General features: G+C 45.3%; 2 protein-coding genes across 7 annotated transcripts in view; both read right to left on the bottom strand.

The window, feature by feature from the left end:
• The window catches only part of PTAFR (platelet activating factor receptor), a 37,527-nt gene extending 28,558 nt beyond the window's left edge, over window positions 1-8,969 (bottom strand). For 3 of the 6 annotated variants that reach the window (XM_066269922.1, XM_066269926.1, XM_066269925.1), the window contains exons 1-3: window positions 8,858-8,969; window positions 7,805-7,860; window positions 3,010-3,101 (exon numbers count right to left, since the gene is read on the bottom strand). Coding sequence is in view for 1 of the 6 variants with exons in the window: in XM_066269921.1 (XP_066126018.1) it covers window positions 3,010-3,101; window positions 8,858-8,933 (168 nt within the window). In the remaining 5 variants the exon portion in view is untranslated. Of the gene's footprint in view, window positions 1-2,186; window positions 2,208-3,009; window positions 3,102-7,804; window positions 7,861-8,857 lie in introns of those variants that run through there. The other 3 variants (XM_066269921.1, XM_066269923.1, XM_066269924.1) reach the window with 3 other exon arrangements.
• A 6,644-nt stretch (window positions 8,970-15,613) lies between these two features.
• DNAJC8 (DnaJ heat shock protein family (Hsp40) member C8) overlaps window positions 15,614-24,054 on the bottom strand; it is a 31,717-nt gene continuing 23,276 nt past the window's right edge. The window contains exons 6-9 of the mRNA XM_066269901.1: window positions 23,739-23,810; window positions 18,707-18,798; window positions 17,517-17,592; window positions 15,614-16,436 (exon numbers count right to left, since the gene is read on the bottom strand). Of these exons, the coding sequence (XP_066125998.1) occupies window positions 16,314-16,436; window positions 17,517-17,592; window positions 18,707-18,798; window positions 23,739-23,810 (363 nt within the window). The 3' untranslated portion in view covers window positions 15,614-16,313. The remainder of the gene's footprint in view (window positions 16,437-17,516; window positions 17,593-18,706; window positions 18,799-23,738; window positions 23,811-24,054) is intronic.

Raw genomic sequence — 24,054 nt, 5'->3', positions numbered from 1 at the left:
AATTTTCTAACTGTCCATCGGTTCCACAATAATGGTGATTTATAAAGTAGGGAAGTAAATTTATAAAGCAGAGTTACAGCAAGTTAAAGCATATAATAATAATTACTTACCAAGTACTTTGTCGGATTTTCGCTGTTTGACAGAATAAATCTTTATAAAACAACTTACTATAGTTAAATCTATCTTTTTATTTATACTTCGGTTGCTCCACTACCGCCCACCATGAAAGTTGGAAAACCCACTAGTGGGTGGTAGGGACCAGGTTGACTACCACTGTCTTAGGATGTCATTTTCTTGTAATAACCTTTTGTTATATAACAGCATATATGATGTTAGGTGCTGTATTTCATACAGTGTAGAAGGAAATGAAAATGATATAACCTGGAGCCTGATCTTGGTGGTGCAGTGGATAAAGTATCGACCTGGAACGCTGAGGTTGCCAGTTTGAAACCCTGGGCTTACTTAGTTAAGGCACATATGGGAATTGATGTTTCCCATTCCTCCCCCCTTCTCTCTCTCTCTCTCACCTCTCTAATACGAATTTTTTAAAAAGGAGAGAACCTGAAAAACTCTGTTAAATGACAGAAAAGAGCAATGACAATGAAGATGCTGACATCAACGATGCACATAAAGGGATGAAATAAATTGGTTTCTCATGAAATGAGAAATTTAAAAATGGCATTCTATGTAAAATAATAAATTATTGACAAAAATATTTAAGTATGTGAATGACTAAAGGAATAAATTAAATGTTATAAATAAGCATTTGACTGTTTTTGACAGGGGCTATTTTGCCTTCCAGGGACATCTGTCAGTATCTCAAGACATTCTGGTTGTCACAAATGGCAGGGAAAGGGTGTTGTCTGGGGCAGCTGGCATCCGGTGTGTAGAGGCCAGCAAATGTTGCTAAGCATCCTACAATGCACAAAACAGTCCTTACAACAAAAATCTGTTTGGCTTGAAATGTTAATATTGCTGAGGTTGAGGAACTCTGGACTATATCATCTAAATTCCTAAGAGTTTATATATTCAAGTTGACCTAAAAACCTTTTTTGGGATAGTATTATGAGAAAAATAGAGGATTGCTTATTTAAGGAGTTGCCTTATGTTTGAATTTATTTTTAATTGTAAACTAAATACATAAATTTACTTTCAATTTCAAATGACGACAGATGATAGATAATAGATAGATAGATAGTCTGACACTTTCATAGTCTCAACTGCTATGGCCTTGGTTCAAGCCACCATGGACTAAGACCTGGATGCAGCCCCCCCCCCCTCACTGGTCTTCTTGCTCCCACAGTCACACCCCTTTTAGTCTGTCCTCAGCACAGCAGTGCAGTTGAGCCTCTTAAATATCATATTACATCATTCTCCCACTCAAAATTCTCTAGTGGTTTCTATCTCACTTAGCAAAAAATTCCAAGTTCTTTAGAATGCCTGCAAAACCTGATCTCATCTCCTGCCCCTAGCTTCCCCCACTCTAGTCAGACTGGCTTCCTGTTTTCTTCAACACACCAGGCACACTCCTGCCTCAAGCTTTTCCCAAGTGTTTACTATCATGCCACCTTCTCAGTGAGTACTTTCTTCTTAACCCAAACAAATTACAATCATGTCTGACATGTGCTAGGCCCCTACACTGCTTCATTTTTATCCATAGCGCTTATCACAGCTAACATGCCATATATTTTACTGCTTTACTTTCTAAACAGAAAATATCATTTTTAAGAAGACACAATTTATAATGGCAAGGAAACTATCTTGGCAAATAATGATTTTTGGAAGCCAAAATGTGCAATTTCCTCTTGATGCAGGAAATTATAAGAATTATTGAAAAATAATTAAATAAGAACTATACAAAGGGGGGATAAATAGTGATGGAAGGAGACTTGACGTGGGGTGGTGAACACACAATACAATATACAAATGTCCCTGGAAGGCAATAATAGCCCCTGACGAAAACCACTGATACAATCAAATGCTTACGTTATAGTATTTAATTAAGCCTGTATAATTTATAGTCCAATATCACCCGAATAAATTCAGTTTAAGAAGAAGAACTAGTGCCTGACCAGGTGGTGGCGCAGTGGATAGAGCGTCGGACTGGGATGTGGAAGGACCCAGGTTCAAGACCCCAAGGTCGCCAGCTTGAGCGCGGGCTCATCTGGCTTGAACAAAGAGCTCACCAGCTTGGACCCAAGGTCGCTGGCTCCAGCAGGGGGTTGCTCGGTCTGCTGAAGGCCCACGGTCAAGGCACATGTGAGAAAGCAATAAATGAACAACTAAGAAGTCGCAACGCGCAACGAGAAACTGATGATTGATGCTTCTCATCTCTCTCCGTTCCTGTCTGTCTGTTCCTGTCTATCTCTGCTTCTGTTAAAATAAATTAAAAAAAAAAAAAAGAAGAAGAAGAAGAACTAGGGCTAGCACTGGGGTGTCCCGCCCTGGGGTGCTGGGCCCTGGGCTGCGGTCTTACCCATACACCTGGCTCCCACTACCCACAGCCTGGGGCCTTGGTTCCAGACCCAGCGTGCAGTGTAGACTGGGCCTTCCCCGACCCTGCCCCTCCGAGTCGCCCTCGCAGGAGGGCGCGGGAACCTGCGTTTTCTGAGTAGAGCCCGGGTCCCAGGGTAGCCTTGCCTTCCAGCCTGGGCACACGGCAGAGCCCATGCTCACTCTCGCCCGAGGGAGGAGACCCTGACCTCGGGCTCAGCGGGGAGTGGGAAGTGGGGGCACAGGGTCCTCCTCAACACGGGATGACACTCGACCTCCACGCGGGATCGGCACGCGCTGCTGCAGCAGGGGGACTCGGGGCTCGGAGAAAAGGAGGAGCTGGCAGGTTTGGAACCCAGCGGGTGCAGAACGCACGTGCACGGGTCCGGAGGCCGTGCCTGGGCTGTGAATCGGTGCTTATTCGCGCGACCGGGATAAAACAAACAGAATGGAACCAACACTTTTGGAAGTCAGAGAAAAGGGAAGAAGCCACCAGCCCTGAAACTCTGTTAATACCTGGTATTTAGGTGGAGCCTTCCAGCGAATCCAAAGTGGTCCACGCCAATTAGGTGCGTGCACCCTTATGCAATGTTTGAGGAGCCGCTTTCCTAGGCAAAGAAAAATACGATAACCTAAATTTTTTTTTCTTTTTCTTTTTTTTTGTATTTTTCTGAAGCTGGAAACGGGGAGAGACAGTCAGACAGACTCCCGCATGCGCCCGACCGGGATCCACCCGGCACGCCCACCAGGGGCGACGCTCTGCCCACCAGGTGGCGATGCTCTGCCCCTCCGGGGCGTCGCTCTGCCGCGACCAGAGCCACTCTAGCGCCTGGGGCAGAGGCCAAGGAGCCATCCCCAGCGCCCGGGCATCTTTGCTCCAATGGAGCTTTGGCTGCGGGAGGGGAAGAGAGAGACAGAGAGGAAGGAGGGGGTGAGGGTGGAGAAGCAAATGGGCGCTTCTCCTATGTGCCCTGGCCGGGAATCGAACCCGGGTCCCCCGCACGCCAGGCCGACGCTCTACCACTGAGCCAACCGGCCAGGGCCCGATAACCTAAATATTGTCATTAACTTTGTCATTAAATAATAAATATTGCCATTAAATAATGAGGTCATTAGTGGGTTTAGCTGCCTATGAACCCTACTTTCTCCCAACCCCCAAAACATTCAGAGAGAATCTCACTTTGCCACTTCATAGGGTCTGCTATGTATGATAGTTATTTCTGCTTTATTCCCCCACCACCACCTCCAGAGCCCAGTACAACTCCAGGGGCATAATAGGTGCTCAATAACTGTTGAAAAAGTTGACCTGTGAATCATAAAAAAATAATAATACAATTTTTTTAAATTAAAGAACTACATGTATAGATAATGTGATATATTCATCATGCATGAGACTTTCAATATTATAAAGATGTACGTTCTTACCAATTTAATCTATGAGTTCAGTGCCAGTCCAATCAAACTCCCAATTAGATGTTAATAAAGTTGGGAGAGGTCACATAAATAGAGCACTTGAAAAAAATCCCAATTGGTTCTTCAAAGAACTTTATAAGCTGATTCTAAAATTCCAAATGAAAAATCAAAGATCCAAAAGTAGCCAAGACATTTTTGAAGTACAACAGGTCATATGAACAATAAGAACACATCATCAGATTTTCCCTATCGTATATCAAGTCTTATCATAAACTCACAGTGTTAAGTCACGGCAGTATTAACAAAAGATAGCAAATGGCCTAAAGAAACAGAATAGAGATACCAGAAATAGACAGCACTCATATAGAAACTTGATACATTTGGCAGAGTTGTCATTACAGATCATTAAGAGAAGAGTAGATATTGGTGCAAATCACTGGCTATCCATTAGGGGAAAAAATAGATCCCATCTTCACTGTATCCAGAATTAAATTCCAACTGGCATAAAACCTAACTGTGAAAAGCAAAATATAAAAAGTTTTGAAAGAAAATGAGGAAGAATATAATTATGAACTAAAGATAGGGAAATTTTTCTTAAATTAAGACATAGAAATCCCAAACAACAGGCTTGCTGAATAGCTTGGTTGGTCAGAGCATTGACTCGAAGCACAGAGATTACTGGTTCCATCCCCAATCAGGGCACACACAGGAGCAGCTTGATGTTCCTGTCTCTTTCTCTCTCACTAAAATCAATCAATCAATAAATAAATAAATAAATTACAAACAAACAAGGAAAAGTTGGATAAATCTGATCGCATAAAGTTTAAAACTGTGTGTTTCGAAAGATACTACAGCCTGAGATGGCACAGTGGATAAAGCATCTACCTGGAATGCTGAGGTCTCTAGTTTGAAACTCTGGACTTGCCTGGTCAAGGCACATACAAGAAGCAACTACTAGGAGTTAATGCTTCCTGTTTCCCCTTCTCTCTCCCTCTCTCCTCCCTCTAAAATCAATAAATAAAATCTAAAAAAATATATACTACAAAAATAGTGAAGAGGCAAGTCACAGACCAGGAGAAGATATTTGTAACACATGCATCGAAGAATTTTCAGGCATAATTTGAATGATATAAATATCTACAAAATAATAACTTAAAGACAGCCTAATTTTTTTAAAAAAATAGGTCAAGGAAAGAGTAGGCAAGTCACAGAAGAAAAAGCCTGAAGACTAAAAAAAATAAAAATATGATCAATGTTTCAGGCAATCAGTTAGTATTAAAACAAGCAACCGCCAGACTGGAAAAAATTAAAGTCTGCCAATTTTAAGTATTGGAGAGGATGTAGAACAATGGAAACTCTCATAACACTGCTAAGAGGAGAGTGCAAATGGCACCGTCATTTTGGAAATTAATTTCAAAATAAAGTTGAAAATAAGCACATCCAAAAAAAAGAAAAGAAAAAGAAAATAAGCACGTCTTTCCTACATTCACTGGCAATATTAATATGTATTTGTATGCTTCTACAATGTAATTCTGCAAATATGTTAGAATGAACAGAGCCACATGCAATAACATGGACAATAAACACAATGCTAAACTAAAAAAGCAAAGTGCAGAAGGACAAATACAGTGTGATACTATTTTAAAACTTTAAGACATTATTACTGTTGTGGACACAATACATATGCATCAATATATAAAAATACAATACATTCAGCATGTGACTACCTCTGGGGAGTGGCAGAATTAGTGAGGTACACAGGAGCTTCCTATTAGAGCTACAATATTCTATTTAACTTGTCAGTGGGTATACAGGCATTTGTGTGTGTGTGTGTGTGTGTGTGTACACGTGCACGTGCATATGTGTGTAAACATGAGTCTAGAATTAGCCAAGACTATTTGGAGAATAAGAAGTCAAAAAACAGCCCTGGCCGGTTGGCTCAGTGGTAGAGCATCGGCCTGGCGTGCAAAAGTCCTGGGTTCGATTGCCGGTCAGGGCACACAGGAGAAGCGCCCATCTGCTTCTCCACCCCTACCCTTCTCCTTCCTCTCTGTCTCTCTCTTCCCCTCCCGCAGCCGAGGCTCCATTGGAGCAAAGATGGCCCGGGCGCTGGGGATGGCTCCTTGGCCTCTGCCCCAGGCACTAGAGTGGTCCCGGAGGGGCAGAGCATCACCCCCTGGTGGGCAGAGCGTCGCCCCTTGGTGGGCGTGCCGGGTGGATCCCAGTCGTGCGCATGCAGGAGTCTGTCTGACTGTCTCTCCTCGTTTCCAGCTTCAGAAAAATACAAAAAAAAAAAAAAAAGAAGTAAAAAAACATGCCACATTATGTACTAAGATGTTATAAATTACAGTAATTAAGGCAGGATGGTATAAGCATAGGGTAGACCAGGGGTCGGGAAACTTTTTGGCTGAGAGAGCCATAAATGCCACATATTTTAAAATGTAATTCCGTGAGAGCCATACAACGACCCATGTACATTAGGCATTATCCAATAAAAATTTGATGTTGTCCCGGAGAATAGCTGTGATTGGCTCCAGCCACCCGCAACCATGAACATGAGCAGTAGGAAATGAATGAATTGTAATACATGAGAATGTTTTATATTTTTAACATTATTATTTTTTTATTAAATATTTGTCTGCGAGCCAGATGCAGCCATCAAAAGAGCCACATCTGGCTCGCGAGCCATATGTTCCCGACCCATGGGGTAGACAAATGGTACAAATGGACAAAATAAAGAAAGAGACACTGGAAGAGGGGGATTGCTACAAAATCTGAGACCCCTTTCTTAGGTGGCCATCCCAGATACTTGACAACCTTGAATCCTCAATTCATTCTCAATGTCATCAGCTGTTTCTCTCTCTGACCCTCTCTCACTCACTCTCTCTCTTTCCTTCTGTCATTTACTCATCCTCTCTCAAACTTTGGGGGTTGTTGAATCCTAACTCTGCCACTTGACAGCTGGACCCTTGGAACCTCAGATTTGTCACCTGTAAAGTGGGGATGGCAGCCCCACCTCACGATGAGATTAGGTCTGTGAAGGATTGTGTCTAGCAGCTAGTCCTCGGTCTCCTCTCTCCTCTCCCTCTTCTCTCTCAGCCTCTCCTTCCTCTGGCTCAGGCTGAGTCTCACGTGCTCTCTCCCTGTCCAGCCTGAGCACATGTTCTACAGTAAAGTGAGCAGTGCTTGGGGGAGAAGCCCCAGCTGACACAGGGATCTTGTCATTGTGTGCTGGAGCTTGAAAGGAAGCCTCAGGGTGTGGCCACAGCTCTCAGGGCTCAGATAAGGGGTGTTCAGATAAGGGAGGGAGACCCAAGTCCAGGGGACTCAAAGGCTGAGGGCTTCGGACAGGAGAGGACTTAGGACTTAGGTTGGAAGGAACCCTGGGGCAAACGGAGGCAGCTGCCTGTGTACCTAGGCACGGGGGGGGGGGGGGGGGGGGGCACGGGAAAGCCTCAGAGACTGGCTCTGCTCTTGGAACCCTTCCACCAGAGCACCCTAGCACCGTTGTTAAAAGGGAGGTCTCCGACAGGTAAATCGGGTTTCCTCCAGAGAGCGAATTGGGTGGCTGGCGAACAGGATCAAAGGGCGTCTTTTCATTGTGTATTTTTTTATAGCTATTGAACTTTTAGTCTGCACATTTGTTACCTCTAAAAAGTAAAAGCAAACAAAAAAATTAATAAATAAAAAAGAGGTGGTCTGGCCTGTGGTGGCACAGTGGGTAGAGTGTCAACCTGGGCTTGTCCGATCAAGGCACATACACAAGCAACAAGCAAGCAATGAACTAAAGTGAAGCAACAGTGACTGATACTTCTTGCTGCCCCACCCCTCTGTAAAATCAATAAAATCTTTAAAATAAATAAAGAAATAAAGAGGTGGACTCTGGTGTCGCGCTTACCTATGTCTAAATCTCACTGCTGGCATATTGGGCAGGTTTCCAACCTCTCTCAGCCTCTATGGAAACACAGCTATTAGATAAGGCTGAGTATCTACTTCATAAAAATACTGTATAATTAAATAAGATAATACTTACAAAAGCCTTAAGCATGTCTGACCCACAGTAGGCATATGATAAATGCTAGTAAGCTTTTTACAGTAACAGCTTGTGCTTAGTCCCAGGGCATAGGAAGCAGCATGGAGACCCTCCTATCATGCTCTGTGATGTGGTCAGGAGCCCTGGCTCTGCTCCGGGCTGCCCCACAATGCACAAGCAGGCCAGGGCAGGGGAGGGCTGTGAGAAGTGGGGATGGTGTTGCTAACTGGACCCCGCCCCTGCCTATCCCCTGCCCCAGCTAAGCAGTAGCACCCCAGGATCTTGGGGACCTGTTTGGGGGTGAGGGGAGTTTCTGTGCTGTGTACAGATGGTTGCATAGGTGTGTGTGTGTGTGTGTGTGTGTGTGTGTGTGTGCACGCACATGCGTGTGTCTGTGTGGAGTAGATTTGTTTGCAGTGAATGGAAGGCCTTCCATGGCTCGCTGTGTCTATCACTACTGTTGCACATGTTGTGTGTCTTCTAGGACATATATTTCATCCTGTCAGTATGATATACATAACATGAGGGGATTGTGTTAGTTGTGACAGTTTATACATTACCTGTAGTGTAGGGTCATGGGTTGTATCCATGGATGTTAGAGTTGGTGGGTATTGCGTGTTTGTGAAGGGCCAAGAATTATGTCTGTAGGTGACAAGGATGTATTTTGTGTGATATGAGGGAATGTTCTATCTGTTGGTGGTGTGTATGCTAAATGTTTATAACAGGTGAAAGGGTGTGTGCTGTGTCTGTTAGTGACAAAGGGGGATTGTGTGCCCGTGAATGGTTACTGATGACAGCTAAGTCAGATATAACCCGGCTCTTCAGACCCCTCTAGAGCCTGTCTAGCCTCAAGGATTCTGAGGGGCAGCTAGACAAAGCAGCCAATCCTGACCCTCACCCAGGCCACCAGCCTCTTACCTGAGGGACAGCAGGGACAGTGGTCTAGAAGGTGACAAAAAGAAGCTGTGGATATGTTGGGAGCCGCTGAGAGCATGTTCCCTGGAAGGCGTCTCAGGGAGCTCAGGAAGCTGGGCAGGGAATGAGGAGGAGAGAGACGGCAGGCCCAGACCTAGGTGTGTGACTCACATTCCTCTATGCTCCAATCCCAGTTCAGCAGCGGCAAGATAAAGAATTAGGGGACGCCTGCCTGCTGGCTCTGCCAGATGATCAGAGCATGAGTCCAAGAAGCCAGCTCCTTGAATGGGGCCTCAATATCAAGGTTACCAGGAATCCAGCCAGGGAGTCTATTTCTGCTCAGCCAACAACACAAGGCTGGTCCCATCCAATGAGTAGCCTCTCTAGAAGGAAAGGCTGGGCCTGGGCTAACAGAGGAGGGAGAAACTGGGTCGCTTGAGGGGAAGATGGATTGTGACCTAGGGAAGGTCCCAGCCTTGTCCTTAGGAGCCCCTAGTCTGAGGGAGAACACAGCCCTGTCCTCAGGAGCTCAAGTTTCAATGGACACAGTTACATCTATCTACAGTGAGCCCTCAGCTGATGAAAAAAGCCCAAAGCTGCAGTTAGAAGTTATCCCTGTATGGCCTGACCAGTGATGGTACAGTGGATAGAGCCTCAACCCAGAGCACTGAAGTCGCTGGTTCAAAACTAGAGGTTGCTGGTGTGAAACCCGAGCACGGGGTCACTGGCTCAAGCATGGGGTCCTCAATTGGACCCCGGGGTCATCGGCTCAAGCATGGGGTCACCAACTCAATCCCAGGGTTGCTGACTCGAGCGCAACGTCTCTGGTTTGATCTTTAAGTCACGTATGAAAAGCTATCAATACACAACTAAATGGAGCAACAAGTCGATGCTTCTCTTTCTTTCTTTCTCTCTCTCTCTCAAAAAAAAGGGAAGTTACCCTGTGTGAAGGGACACACAGCCAATCTTGCACACAGGAGGCCACCATCCATTGGGTCTGACATAGTGACATAACCTGCCCACAGGGCCCTCATCCAAGGAAGAGACAGCCCTGCCTGCAAGGATGCCCATTCTGCTGGTAAACAGAAAATCCTGCCTTCGGAAGCCGCCTCATCCAAGGGGGAGACACAACTATCCCTGCTCTGAACCCTCAGTCTGAAGAAGAGAAATCCTTGTTCTGAGGAAATCCACTGTCTGAGCAAAGCAAAGGACAATAGTTCAGTCCAAAGCCTAGGACTGTACCTGGAACTCCAACTTCGAGTATTCTGCACTGAAAGTTACTCCTTGTCTCTACCTCCAACTCACCCCCACCACAGACTTGATTGGGCTTAACAGGAAGCAAAGGTGTTAGGCCACAGAGGAAAGCAAACGAAGCTATGGCATAGGTGGACATTCTAAAATACCAGCTCTAAGAATCCACTAAGCCCTGGCCAGTTGGCTCAGTGGTAGAGCATCGGCTTGGCGTGCAGAAGTCCCGGGTTCATTCCCAGCCAGGGCACAGAGGAGAAGCGCCCATCTGCTTCTCCAGCCCTCCCCCTCTCCTTCCTCTCTGTCTCTCTCTTCCCCTCCCACAGCCAAGGCTCCATTGGAGCAAAGTTGGCCTGGGCGCTGAGGATGGCTCCATGGCCTCTGCCTCAGGTGCTAGAATGGCTCTGGTTGTGACAGAGCAACGCCCCAGATGGGCATGCCGGGTGGATCCCGGTTGGGCGCATGCGGGAGTCTGTCTGACTGCCTCCCTGTTTCCAACTTCAGAAAAATTAAAAAAAAAAAAAAGAATCCACTGGACTGAAGTTTGCTGTCTCCGGTCTTTAATTTGAGCCCTCCATTGAGCCTCTCTAGCCTCAGGTTCCTGGGTCGGTAACAGCAACACATACTCCCTACATTATTATACCTTGTGTTAGAAACTCAGTAAATGAAAATCACTTTATTTACCCAAGCTCCTGCCTAGTGTCCTAGAATTGGGGTATCAAATCCTTTATCCACATCAGTTGGAGAATGTGTCAAAATGAAGGTTTAAAAAAAGGAGTTTCTCAGATTCTGTGCCGAGAGATTCTGATCCAGCAGTGCTGGTGGTGCGGCCACAAATTAAATGATTTTTTTTTAAGTGAGAGGAGGGGAGACAGTGAGATAGACTCCCGCATAAGCCCCAGCCAGGATCCACTCAGCAACCGCTGTCTGGGACCAACGCTCAAAGTGAGCCACTGCCTGTGGGAGGGGAAGAGGGAGAGAAGGGGAAGAGGGAGGGGAAGAGAAGCAGGTGGTTGTTTCTTTTGTGTGCCCTGACTGGGAATTGAACCCAAGACATCCAAACCCTGGGCCGACGATCTACCACTGAGCCAACTGGCCAGGCCCTAAATGAATTTTTAACAAGCACCAAGGTAGGTGGCCCAAACTGCATAGCAGGCTTGGAGGGACTCTAGAGGAAGTCAGGGACTGGGGAAGGAGAGTTCAATTACCTGAGGGCTCTTTCTAGCTATGCTTACCTACCCCCCACCCCCAACCCTAAATAAGGGCTGCCCACTGAGTCACAAGGTATGGAGTGAGGATATTGGCACCTCTGACAGAGTCCCAAGCTCTAGTCACCCCCTGCCTCATGGAGGACTGGCTCTTCCTGCCTGGTGTTCCAGTGCTGGCTGAGTTAACCTGGGAGCTTGTTAACATTCCAGCCATCTCCCCACCACATGCACCCCACCCTGAACCCTGGGTCTGAATCTTCAGGGACAGCGGAGAATGTCTTTTTAACAAGTTTCCCAGGTGTCTTCAATCCTCTGCTCTTTCACCCAATTCTTGGAACTGGGACCACCAGGCTGGAGGGGGGGGGGGCAGGGAGCAGTCTTCACTGAGCACCCTGCTGTGCCAGGCACCTGGTTTCCTGATCTCTATACACAGGGCAAAAATGTAAGGAAACTGAGGTTCCCAGAAGTTTCAAGACTTCAGTCTATCTGACCTCAGACACAGCCTATATCCTCCATTTCCAAGGTTTATTCTTTCCACAATCAACAGAATTTCACTAGTGTTCATGGAACAAGAATGAGTAAGGTTTTTTTATCCTTGTTTTACCAAAGAGGAGGAAGCTAAAGTCCAGAGAGGGGAAGTGACTCGCCAGGATTACCAAGGTAGTAGGTGGCAGAGCAGATTCTGAGAAAAGTAGCTCCAAGCCCATTCTGTGACCGGTCCACAATACCCAGAACCAGAAATCCCCACAATTCCCAGTTTCCCTGGCGAGAAGCGCTTAATAGCCTCCAGCAGGGGGGCGATGAACCTAAGTGCTATGATGGCCATGGGGGCTCGGGCGGAGGGACAGGAAACTTTGGACAAGGGCAAATCCTGCTTCCCCGAGGTTCCACCCTCAGGCAGGCCCAGACTCATCTGCAGCCTCCCACACACTCCCACGTCCATGGAGGCTTCAAGGAAACCAGAGGGGCCAGAAGGTGTGGCTGGGGCTGCCCGAGGCCGCTGCTGAGAAACCACAGCCAAGGGGTGGGAAGTTGAGGGTGGAAGTTCAGGTGACTTGATTGCCAAAGGCAATGACATGCTTTAGGTGGCTAAGTCCCACTTTACATAGGAAGCAGAGGCTCAGCATTGAAGTCTCTAGGCCAAATGCCAGGATTCTAACCCTACCTATTCCCACAGGCAGCAGTTGGGTGCCTAATAGGAAGTGGCAGGTGTGTTTGTGTGTGTGTGTGCGTTTATGTGCGTGCGTGCGTGTGCGTGCACGCGCGCAGGCCCTCTGCTCCATTATTCATAACAAACCACAGGAAGAAGAGTCAAGTGGCTCACCCAGCCTTTCAGTCTCTCTGGGCCCTGGCACTCCTCCAGCAAGCCTTTCCTGCCCAAAAAGCCCCTTAACCTACTCACAGATGAAGGACTGGAGAAATTACTGCAGTGATAACCCCACCCCAGAGGCACCTTGACTAATGCTCTGTCAATTCCAAGCCCAATGCACACCCTTCTCCCAAGTCATCACCGAAAGCATTGCCCTGAGCAGGGTAGATAATAGGCTGGGGCCACTGCTAAATCTTCTGAGCGGGTCTGCAGCTAAAAGGTGCCAGAAGGGAAATGGGAAGACTTTGATCTAGCTGGGAAAATAGGATGTCATGGCTGAAACCCAAGTTCCTTAAAATAACCTTCTGATCTCCCTGGTCTCATTTCACTAGCTTCTCTGCTCTAGGCAAGACAAAGGACGTTCAGTTCAGTTCTGCTAATGGGCTAACCTCTGGGTCTTTGCACTTGCTGTTCCCTCTGACTGAAACATCCTTCCCTCAAGTTCTACCCACATACTTAGTCGAACCCAGGAGTCAATCCCCCTGTCTTCCTTCATGCCAACAAAACTTAAGTGGAAACAGTAGATGCTCAGCCGCAGGGACAAGTCCTGGTCTATGGCCTGCCCATTCTCCTTATTCTCCTTCAGTTTTCCCAAATTTACCATTAGAGGTAGCCATGTGACCATTTCTGGCCAGTGATGTGTTTGTTTTTTTTTTTCCCAGTGATGTCTTTGAGGGACAATTTGGCCTTCCAGATGAATTTTCTCTGCCTGGCAATTGGTACCGTGTGTGGTGCTGCCACAACCTGCTATGGAATTACGTGACTATGAGACAAGCCCTCCAGAGGGGACGGAGGGGAAGCACAGGAAGAGCCTGGTTCCCTGGTGGTACTGTTGAGCCCATGAAAAAATACCTGGAAGTGCCTGCCACGAGACTTCTTGTGAGAGCAAGTATTCCTTGTAGCTGTAAACATTCCTAACTGATGCATTGGCTTCTGGGTTCCAACTTTAAAAAGGTCACTTCCTCCAGAAAACATCCCCTAACTGCTAAGAATGGGATCAAAGGCCCTCTCCTCAGAGCAATGAGCACATGGTGACTTTTAGGATCTCTGTACCTGTCCATGAACTGTGTACTCAGCAGACTGTGAGGTAAGCAGCAGGGGCCCCAAAGTATTCACCATTTTATTCCTAAACCAGTACACTTGTTGAATGAATAAGCATACCATAGCTGATTGCTGGTACAACCTCCTGAGGACAAAGTCTGGGCCTGGCTCTCACAAGCTTACAATTGAATCATGACCACCACATAATCTCTAAGGACAGATGGTGTGTAATACACACACATGCTGGAGTGAGGTGGGTATCCCCTTGCCTCACTAGGATAGCTGGTGCTCCCGACAGAACAGTCTGGAGCCTGATCAGGTGGTGGCACAGTGGATAGAGCATTAACCTGGGACACTGAGGACCCGGGTTCAAAATACTGAGGGTGCTGGCTTCAGTGCAAGCTCATCTGGTTTGAGCACAGGTTTTCCGCTTGAGCGTGGGGTCACCGGCTTTAGCATGGGATCCTAAACATGACCCCATGGTTGCTGGCTTGAGCCCAAAGGTTCCTAGGTTCCTGGCTTGAAGCCCATGGTCACTGGCTTGAGCAAGGGGTCACTGGCTCAGCTGCAGCCACCCAGTCAAAGCACATGAGAAGCAATCAATGAACAGCTAAAATGACACAACTATGAGTTGATGCTTCTCATCTCTCCCTGTCTGTCTGTCCCTGTCCCTCTCTGGCTAAGAAAAAAAACAGTTGGATTACCTCATGACATGTATCACTCCGCAGGGTGACACCAGTTCCGTCTCTCTGCCTCGGTCCAGTTTTAACCACCACCCCCCTACCTCCATGCTCTAATTCATCAGTAGTGGGGCTGCGCTCTGCTGCACTTGGAAGGACAGTCCGACACCAGAGCTTCTGCCCCCTCCCATAGGGAAGCATATCAAATTGCAGTACCTCTTGATACTACAAGACATTGTGCCTTGTCTCATCCGCTAACACTATAAAGTCTAATTTCAGGTCACCCACATTTTAGGTGTCATCTCTGCATTTCTCACCTCATGTATCTCTGCCAAGAGCTGATCCAATCCTGTCTCTCTCAGCCAGGACACTTGAGTATGTACAATAAGCTGTGTGTTTTCATACATTATGCATTTAATTCTCAAAATGATCAGCATTTTCATTTAACACAGAAAGAATATTGGCAATAGCCACGGAGCACTGTGAAGCTACCTTATGTATGCCATAGCTAATCCTCCCTAAAAACTGGCACCGTAATCTATATTCCCACTGTGCAGACAAATAAGTTTAGGGCCCTGGCCAGGTAGCTCAGTTGGTTAGAGTGTCGTCCTGTATGCCAACGTTACAGGTTCCATCTCTGGTCAGGGCATGTATAATCAACCAATAAATGCATAAATAAATGGAATAACAAAGTGATGTCTCTCTCTCTAAAAATCTATTTTAAAAAATAGCCTGACTAGGCAGAGGCACAGTGAACAGAGCATCGGACTGAGATGCAAAGGACCTGGGTTTGAAACCCCAAGGTCACCAGCTTGAGCGCGGGCTCATCTGGTTTGAGCAAGGCTCACCAGCTTGGACCCAAGGTCACAAAAAAAATAAAATAAAAATAAAATAAATTAAGGTTTAGGCCTGACCTGTGGTGGCACAGTGGATAAAGTGTTGACCTAGAATGCTAAAGTCACCAGTATGAAACCCTGGGCTTGCCCAGTTCAGGCACATATGAAAAGCCATCAATGAACAACTAAAGTGAAGCAACTATAATCTTGCTTCCTCTTTTTCCCTCTCTAAAATCAATAAATAAATTTAAAAACAAACAAAACTAAGATTTGGCAAATAAGTGGCAAGCAGCCATAACTCCAAAGTATTTCCAGGTTGGACCAACCCAGACAGGTACCCATCTTGGAATAATACCTGAAGAAGACTACATCAATGGTTAGGGTATAAAAATTTATTACACATACAGAATATCGCCACTAATGAATGCAGACAGGCTAGGACACATAGTGCTGGGTGGAGGACAGCTAGCTGTTTGGAAAGTGGACAGGCTTGGGTTGCTCGGAGCTTCTTGCCACGCGGATTGGTCAGTCAGATGGGAGAGCACATGCCAAACACCACGGGATGTCGAGGTATGGAGCGATTGCTGTGTGTGCCCCCTGCCTCCCCTGTCTGATCTGGGGATTCGAAGGATGCCACACCCAGAAGCAAGACAATGAAACAAAGGGGCTCCCCAAGGTAGCGCAGGCTTGTTTCTGAAGTCACAGCAACACCATTTTAAGCAATATGTTTAATTGGATGATTCCCATAAACTATACACGAAGTCTCTAACCATGACAGTTCATGAAGTACAAAACATTAAGTTACAGGCTGAGAGAAGAGAAGGCAGCACCAATGGTGGCACCTTCCAATCTTGGTAGGCTTAGGGGTCACGGGTGGGGAAGGTTTCTTTTTAAACCAAGCCCCTTACTTCAATGTACAAAAGAATTACTCTGATTGATATTAAATTGTATTGGGGGGAAAAAAAGGACTAAAAAGCAAATACTATTCTATGTAAGGGTGGAAATGGGAGGAAAGAATGAGTCCTTCAAAGCAGGAGGGGAATTAGGGAAAGGTTCTCTGGCCGTGACCCTAGGTGGTCACTCACGCTGCTCCATTTTTACTTTTGGTGGTCTCAGGAAGGTCCGATTCTTCTTCTCTTTCTTGCCCTTTGTATTTGCTTGGAAGTTTCGCCAGCTGTCCACACGACCATCTCGACTTTCCTAAATACAAGAGGTTTGAGGTGAGGAAACTAGTTAATAAGAGGAAGGGCCTGAACCTACTCTGCCATCCCCCCGTGACCTCGCTCAGCCATCTGGAACAATCCAGAATAACACAGAGCAGAGCTTTTCTCCCACTTTCACAGGCCCAGGGAAGTCGCATTCCACCCCTAGAAGGCAGGATCAGCCACCCACAGGTTAGAAGAGGAAAACAAAATGAATGATACTCATCTCGACAATGAGGCCATTTGCTGGGGACCTCTGGCTAGACATTTAGCTGTGTTCTTTCTTCACAAAAAGCTGACGTGGTGTGCGTAGTGCCACCAGCATTTCACAAACGACATCATCAAGGCTCAGAGATGTTAAATCATTTTCTCAAAGCCATGTGGCTAGCCAATGGCACAGCCACTCTTTCCACTGCACCTTCCCTACTCCCCACCAAGACTCAGATAGAGGCTCAAAGCCAACACCAGTTGTGCTGAGAGGACCACTAGGATCTTTTCCTCCTTATCCAGGGCCTACTCATTTCCTCTTCTTACTCATACATGCAGCAGTACAGAAACAAAGTCATCACTTTGGATAGCCAATAGCTACCCTGAGACCTGAATGTTAGAGAAGACCAAATGTTGCTCAATTCAGAATACTAGCTGAGCATCTGAAGGATGTAACCAGGGTGTCAAAGAGGAGTGAAGTTCAAAACTCATTAAGTCTCTCCGCAGGCAGGGCACCAGGTCCATAAGAATCTCAGTTTCTATTAAAAGACTTCTAAGTAGGGCAGCACTCCATGGTTGCCCCTAAATTAAAGGTACAAGCCATTTTTCCTGAGCCTACTTGGCAGCTTGTGCCTACCACAATCTAATGGTGATTCAGCGATCCTCACTGCCCTTGCCATGGCTCTGGAGCTCACAGGTGGCTGAGCCAGGACAAGACCCACCTTCCAAAGCTCTCACTCTTCCCAGTGTCCTAGTTCCCTGGCTGTTGGCCCCAGTCAGTCCTGGGAATGAATGCCCTGGGAACCAAGTTTCTAAACTGGGAAGTTTTCTTATTCTGGAATAAGAATCCCTGGCCACCTTGGAAATTTACCTCAAAGTTTTTCTGCCACTCCCTCTCCCGTTTGGCTTTTTCTTGAGCTTCAATCTCTTCTTCCCTTTGTCGCTTCCTAGGAGGAAAGCCAGACCATAGTATTTATACAATACTTAAGAGATTGTATTAACAATTGTACGCCTGACCTGTGGTGGCGCAGTGGATAAAGCGTCAACCTGGAAACGCTGAGGTTGCCAGTTCAAAACCCTGGGCTTGCCTGGTCAAGGCACATATGGGAGTTGATGCTTCCTGCTCCTCCCCCCTTCTCTCTCTCTCTCTCTCTCTCTCTCTCTCCCCCCTCTCTATAATAAATAAATAAAATCTTTAAAAAAAAAAAAAAGTTAAAAAAAAAACAAAAAAAACAATTGTACAAGTTTAGGCATCTCCCCACAGAAACAAGTGTATAAAGTAAATCAATTTCTTAGGGTTCTACAAAGATGGCTGTTTGGAAAGGGCTCAAAGTAGTTTCATAAATATCTCATTCTATGCTGATGGGACTGTAGGCAAGAGGTCAATTCCCATTACATACACAGAAGATAAGATCACCAAAGCCCAGCCAACCCTAATCGGAGGTTCTAGGCTCAGCCAATGACAAAACTATCTCAAGAACCCAGGCCACCCTACTTCAGTAGGATGGACCATTACAGTAACAGAGGTTCTTACTCAAGAGGATCTCTGCACAAAACCCTATCCCAAAATAAGGACACTCACACAACCTCAACTAGCAAAACCTAGTTATTGCTAAACACCAATCAACACCACAAAATACCTAAACTAAATTAACCTCATGATTTCTGGTGAACCAGGGAAACCACACTTTAGGACAATAAACACTGTGTACATGATCACACTGTATAATACTATACACTCACCAAAGCTGCAGCCACTGGTCACACAAAAGGTTCCACCCTCAGTAACAATGGCCTAAATAACTGTTTCCTTCCGGTAAATCAGGAAGAAGACACACAGCACTCTTAACTATAAACTCCTTAAGGACAGGGCTATTCAGTATTTCCCAGAGTCAGAATTTCTTACCTGGTGATTTAAAACTTTGGCTGTTTCAGGTAACTATTTCAGACAATCTCTTAAATGACATACTACATCACGCCTTCATTAGGAAAATCCCCAAAGCATCATGTTGGTCAATCTAGGGAGTTAGATATGGTTTAAATGAATACATTGATATATACCTTTCATGCATCTCTTTGGCTTCTCTCTCCTTCCTTTTAATTTCCAGCTCAGCAAAGAGTTTCATGGTCTGTTTGTATACTGCTTGTTTGAACTGCAAGAAAGAACAAGAGAAAATAAAATTACAGTAAGTATTTTACCAGCAACTTGATTCAAGTACTTTCAGATGAAGCCCAAGACAAAAGCAGATCAGAATTCGGCAAGGAAAAGGCTTCTTCAGAGAATCACTTAACGATTCTCTCTCAGCAGATGAAGAACACACTGACCAATGAGATCCTTCCACCACTTTCACTTTCTGAAGACACATGGGAAACACGCTCTGGTGGAAAGCAACAATAAGGAAGACAACTCTACCAGCTCATCACAACCACGTGAGATTCTGGAGGGCCCTTTCCTTCAAAGACCTTCCAAAAATAACTCCTTTTTTTTCTTTTCACAAACATTTCATAATTACTCTGTGCCAGGCATCGAACTAAGTACTAGAGATAATGAAGTTGCTATCAAGCACCCAGTCTTAGGGTCGGTCAACTGACTACAGCAAGGCTACTAGTTGCTGCCACCTTATCTCAATGTCTATTCTCCATCTAAAATTCCTTACCTTAAGGCCCATGGTCACTCAACATAAAAGCCTGTTTCGTAGGCTTCCTTGGAGCTAGATGTGGCTGTGTAACTTAAGTTTTAGCCCATAGGCCTGACCTGTGGTGGCACAATGGATCAAGCATCCTTGACCTGGAATGCTGAGGTAGCCAGTTCAAAACCCTGCTGGTCATGGCACATACAAGAAGCAACTCTAAGTTGGTGCTTCCTGCTCTCCCCACCCTCTAACCTTTCTCTCTCTCTCTCTCTCTTTCCTCTCTCTGAAATCAACAAATAAAATCTTAAAAAACAAACTCAGTTTTATCCCATGGGATATTAGGAAAAGTGATTCAGCAACTTCCTGGATATTCTTAGAAGGAGCAGGCTTATCCCTTCTTGCCTTTTTCCTCTATTCTGAACTGAGGGTGGAGGCAACATCCTCGTTGGCAGAGTCAGCAGAGACAGAGTCTTTAGATCAGGGGTCCCCAAACTTTTTACACAGGGGGCCAGTTCACTGTCCCTCAGACTGTTGGAGGGCCGGACTATAATAAAAACTATGAACAAATCCCTATGCACACTGCACATATCTTATTTTAAAGTAAAAAAACAAAACGGGAACAAATACAATATTTAAAATAAAAAACAAGTAAATATAAATCAAGAAACTGACCAGTATTTCAATGGGAACTATGGGCCTGCTTTTGGCTAATGAGATGGTCAATGTGCTCCTTTCATTGACCACCAATGAAAGAGGTGCCCCTTCCGGAAGTGCAGTGGGGCTGGATAAATGGCCTCAGGGGGCCGCATGTGGCCCGCGGGTTGTAGTTTAGGGACCCCTGCTTTAGATGATATATGGCCCAGGGCTGCCATACTAATGCCATTTTCCCAAAGACTTTTCTACAGGTGAAAAAAGAAATTACTATCTTGTTCAAATCACCATCATTCTGCATCTCATTTGTATGTAGCTGAACTTGTATACATTGACAGCAACATTAGATAGAAAACAGAGTTTTATCTTTAAACTTTTTTGCCTAGGCCCTGGCCATCTAGCTCAGTTGGTTAGAGTGTCATCCCTATCTGCCAAGATTGTGGGTTCGATCCCAATCAGGGCACATACAGGAGTCAATCAATGAATGCATAAATAAGTGGAAGAACAAATCAGTGTTTCTCTCCCCCTCCTTTCTCTCTCTCTCTCTCTTAAACCAATAAACAAATTTAAATTTCATTAATTTTTCCCAAATATAAAGAGTTTTAAATATACAAAGAAATACAAAAATAACCCACCATGCAGATTTTATAATGCCTATATTCTAAAATCAGGGACACTGGAGCAAAGAGTAATGTATGAAGGAGAAAAGAAAGTAAAGGAGCCCAATATTTCTCACTTTCCTTAACTACTGTTACCTGTCCACATTGAAAGCAATGCTAACAAAGTTCAGTCCTCAGAAGCACAAACATTAAAGGAGTAAAGAGTCTGTAATGACTATTTTAATATCTTTAAAAGCTCTAAACTCTCATGGATGAACAATTACTGGAGATTTTCTTTTTTTTTTAACTTTTTTTTTTTGTGGGAGAGACAGAGAGTCAGAGGGACAGATAGGGACAGACAGACAGGAAGGGAGAGAGATGAGAAACATCAATTTTTCGTTGTGGTTCCCTAGTTGCTCATTGATTGCTTTCTCATATGTGCCCTGACCCTGGGCCACAGCAGACCGAGTAACCCCTTGCTCAAGCCAGTGACCTTGGGCTCAAGCTGGTAAGCCCTGCTCAAACCAGATGAGCTCGCACTCAAGCTGGCGACCTCAGGGTCTCAAACCTGGGTTGTCCACATCCCGGTCTGACACTCCATCCACTGCGCCACCGACTGGTCAGGCAGGAGATTTTCAATATTTTATATTTTTCAGCTTTTTCCAAATTTTCTATCATAGCATGAATTCTTTTGTAATCAGAAAAAAAAGACAACTGCCTGACAGGTGGTAGCGCAGTGGGTAAAAGCATCAACATGAAACACTGAGGTCACAGGCTCTGAGTGCCATCTCCTCAAAAAGGGGTAACTGGCTTGAGCAGAGGACATACGATCCCAAAGCTCGCCAGCTGCAGCCCAAAAATCATGGGTGGGAAAAGCCCAAGATCACACCAGCATAGGTCCCAATGGGTTGAGCAAGGGGACACTGGCTTGGCCCTGGTCAAGGTATACGTGAGAAGTAATGAATGAGCAACCAAAATGAAAGCAACTATAAGTTGATGCTTCTCACCCTCCTTCCCTGTCTCTCTCTCAAAAAATAAAAGCAAAAAAAAAATTACAGAAAAAGAAAAAAGGACAACTAAAAAATGTTAGAGTTCTTAACTTAGAAGAACCAAAGAATATTTGTACAAGGGTCTTCAGAAAAGACAAAAGAGAATAATTAAAGAGAAGGGAGCCTGACCTGTGGTGGTACAGCAGATAAGCCTACTGCTGAACCTGGAATGCTGAGGTCACCAGTGAGGTCACCAGTTTGAAACCTTACATTTGCCTGGTCAAGGCACATATGGGAGTTGATGCTTCCTGCTCCCCTCTCCTCTCTCTCCTCTCTCTATAAAAATGAACAAATAAAATCTAAAAATAAAAGTCCAAAAATTAAAATTAAAAATAGGCCCTGGCCGGTTGGCTCAGTGGTAGATCGTCGGCCTGGCATGAAGGAGTCCCAGGTTCGATTTCCGGCCAGGGCACACAGGAGAAGCGCCCATCTGCTTCTCTACCCCTCCCCCTCTCCTTCCTCTCTGTCTCTCTCTTCCCTTCCCACAGCCAAGGCTCCATTGGAGCAAAGTTGTCCCGGGTGCTGAGGATGGCTCTGTGGCCTCTGCCCCAGGCACTAGAATGGCTCTGGTTGCAACAGAGCGATGCCCCAGATGGGCAGAGCATCGCCCCCTGGTGGGCATGCTGGGTGGATCCCGGTTGGGCGCATGCGGGAGTCTGTCTGACTGCCTCCCCATTTCCAACTTCAGAAAAATACAAAAAATAAAATAAAAAATTAAAAATAATAAAGGGAAGGGTGAATAAAACTGAGGAGAAAAAAACTAAAATACTGGAATATTGGTGGCTAGCGGACAGCCTAGTGGTTCCAGGCTAGTGGACGGCCTAGTGGTTCTCAAGAAATGTTACCACACAGAAGATGGGACCAGTCGCTGTTAGCAAAATCACTGACGCAGGAGAAATTGCAAGAAAGTTTCCCTAGGAGCCCTGGCCGGTTGGCTCAGCGGTAGAGCGTCGGCCTAGCGTGCGGAGGACCCGGGTTCGATTCCCGGCCAGGGCACACAGGAGAAGTGCACATTTGCTTCTCCACCCCTCCGCCGCGCCTTCCTCTCTGTCTCTCTCTTCCCCTCCCGCAGCCAAGGCTCCATTGGAGCAAAGATGGCCCGGGCGCTGGGGATGGCTCTGTGGCCTCTGCCCCAGGCGCTAGAGTGGCTCTGGTCGCAACATGGCGACACCCAGGAGGGTCGCAACATGGCGACGCCCAGGATGGGCAGAGCGTCGCCCCCTGGTGGGCGTGCCAGGTGGATCCCGGTCGGGCGCATGCGGGAGTCTGTCTGACTGTCTCTCCCTGTTTCCAGCTTCAGAAAAATGCAAAAAAAAAAAAAAAAAATTAAAAAAAAAGAAAGTTTCCCTAGGAAGACAGCCTCTCATCTATAAATCTTTAAAAACAAGATAGGTATATGGATAAGTTACATATTGACCTAAATCAAGGTAAAGATAATTAAATTTTCCTGGCAGAAGAGGCAAAAAGACAAAATTTTAAGCATAGTCTCTCTCCCTCTTAACCAAGCTCCACAAAATAACCCACTGAATTATCCAATGCTCTCCATGGCTCTGTAAATTATTACCTGGAACACAGGGAGAATTCTTGGCTAGTAGACAACTGTTTAAACTATTTGTGATTGCTCCCAAAACTGTCTATCACCAGTTGCAATTACTGCTACATTTGTGTAATTTAAATATCACAGAAATTAATGAATGAGGTTATAAAAATGTTTGCTGTTTCTTTTAATACTAAGTATAATGCTTTTAAAAAATTCAATAAATGTAAGTCCCTAAAAATAATATTGTTGTTGATTTAGGTACAGGTGAGATACTTGAAAAAGACTAGAAAAAAATCACAAATATCTAGGATTTTGCTCTTGGTTTGTTTCACAAGTACCTAAACTTCAAAAAAAATTAAAAGTACTAGAAACTATGGATAATACTTCATGTGTGTGTTTCATAAAATAAACAACTACAAATCCCAGCCAGCTAACACACTCAAAGCAAAAGGCCACAACCCTATGTCAAAAAAGAGGTAAGTTTTTTAAAGGGGTAAATAATGTACATTTGACACTTTAAGGAAAAATAAAATGCATCACTCTGTAGACTTCCCCTCTTTAATCCACCCCTCAGAGAACCCAAACACACAGATAAGGTGGCTTTTCCCATATTTAACTCACTAGCTCTGGATCATCTTCCTCCACATTTGTAGATTTTCCTTCCTTCTTTAATTGTTTCTTTCTCTCTTTCACCTAAAAAAAATATTTTCATCAAAAAATGAACACTCACATTTTGAGAATATCCATTAAGCTCTATACACGATATATGTACTTTTCTATAAATATGACTGTAACAAAAAGTTTGCATTGAAAAAAGATGAACCTCCTCCTGCACCCTCCCCTCCAAAACAGCAGTGCAATCAAGGAAAACTAGGAACCAGGGGTTCTTTCTCTAACCTCGTCTAAAACCCAATCTCATCAAATGCAAAAGCCAGAT

The sequence above is a fragment of the Saccopteryx bilineata genome, chromosome 3 (assembly GCF_036850765.1).
Source record: "Saccopteryx bilineata isolate mSacBil1 chromosome 3, mSacBil1_pri_phased_curated, whole genome shotgun sequence".
NCBI lineage: Eukaryota > Metazoa > Chordata > Mammalia > Chiroptera > Emballonuridae > Saccopteryx > Saccopteryx bilineata.
Note: the sequence above shows the minus strand (reverse complement) of the source record. Positions and strands in the feature narration are given on the sequence as shown.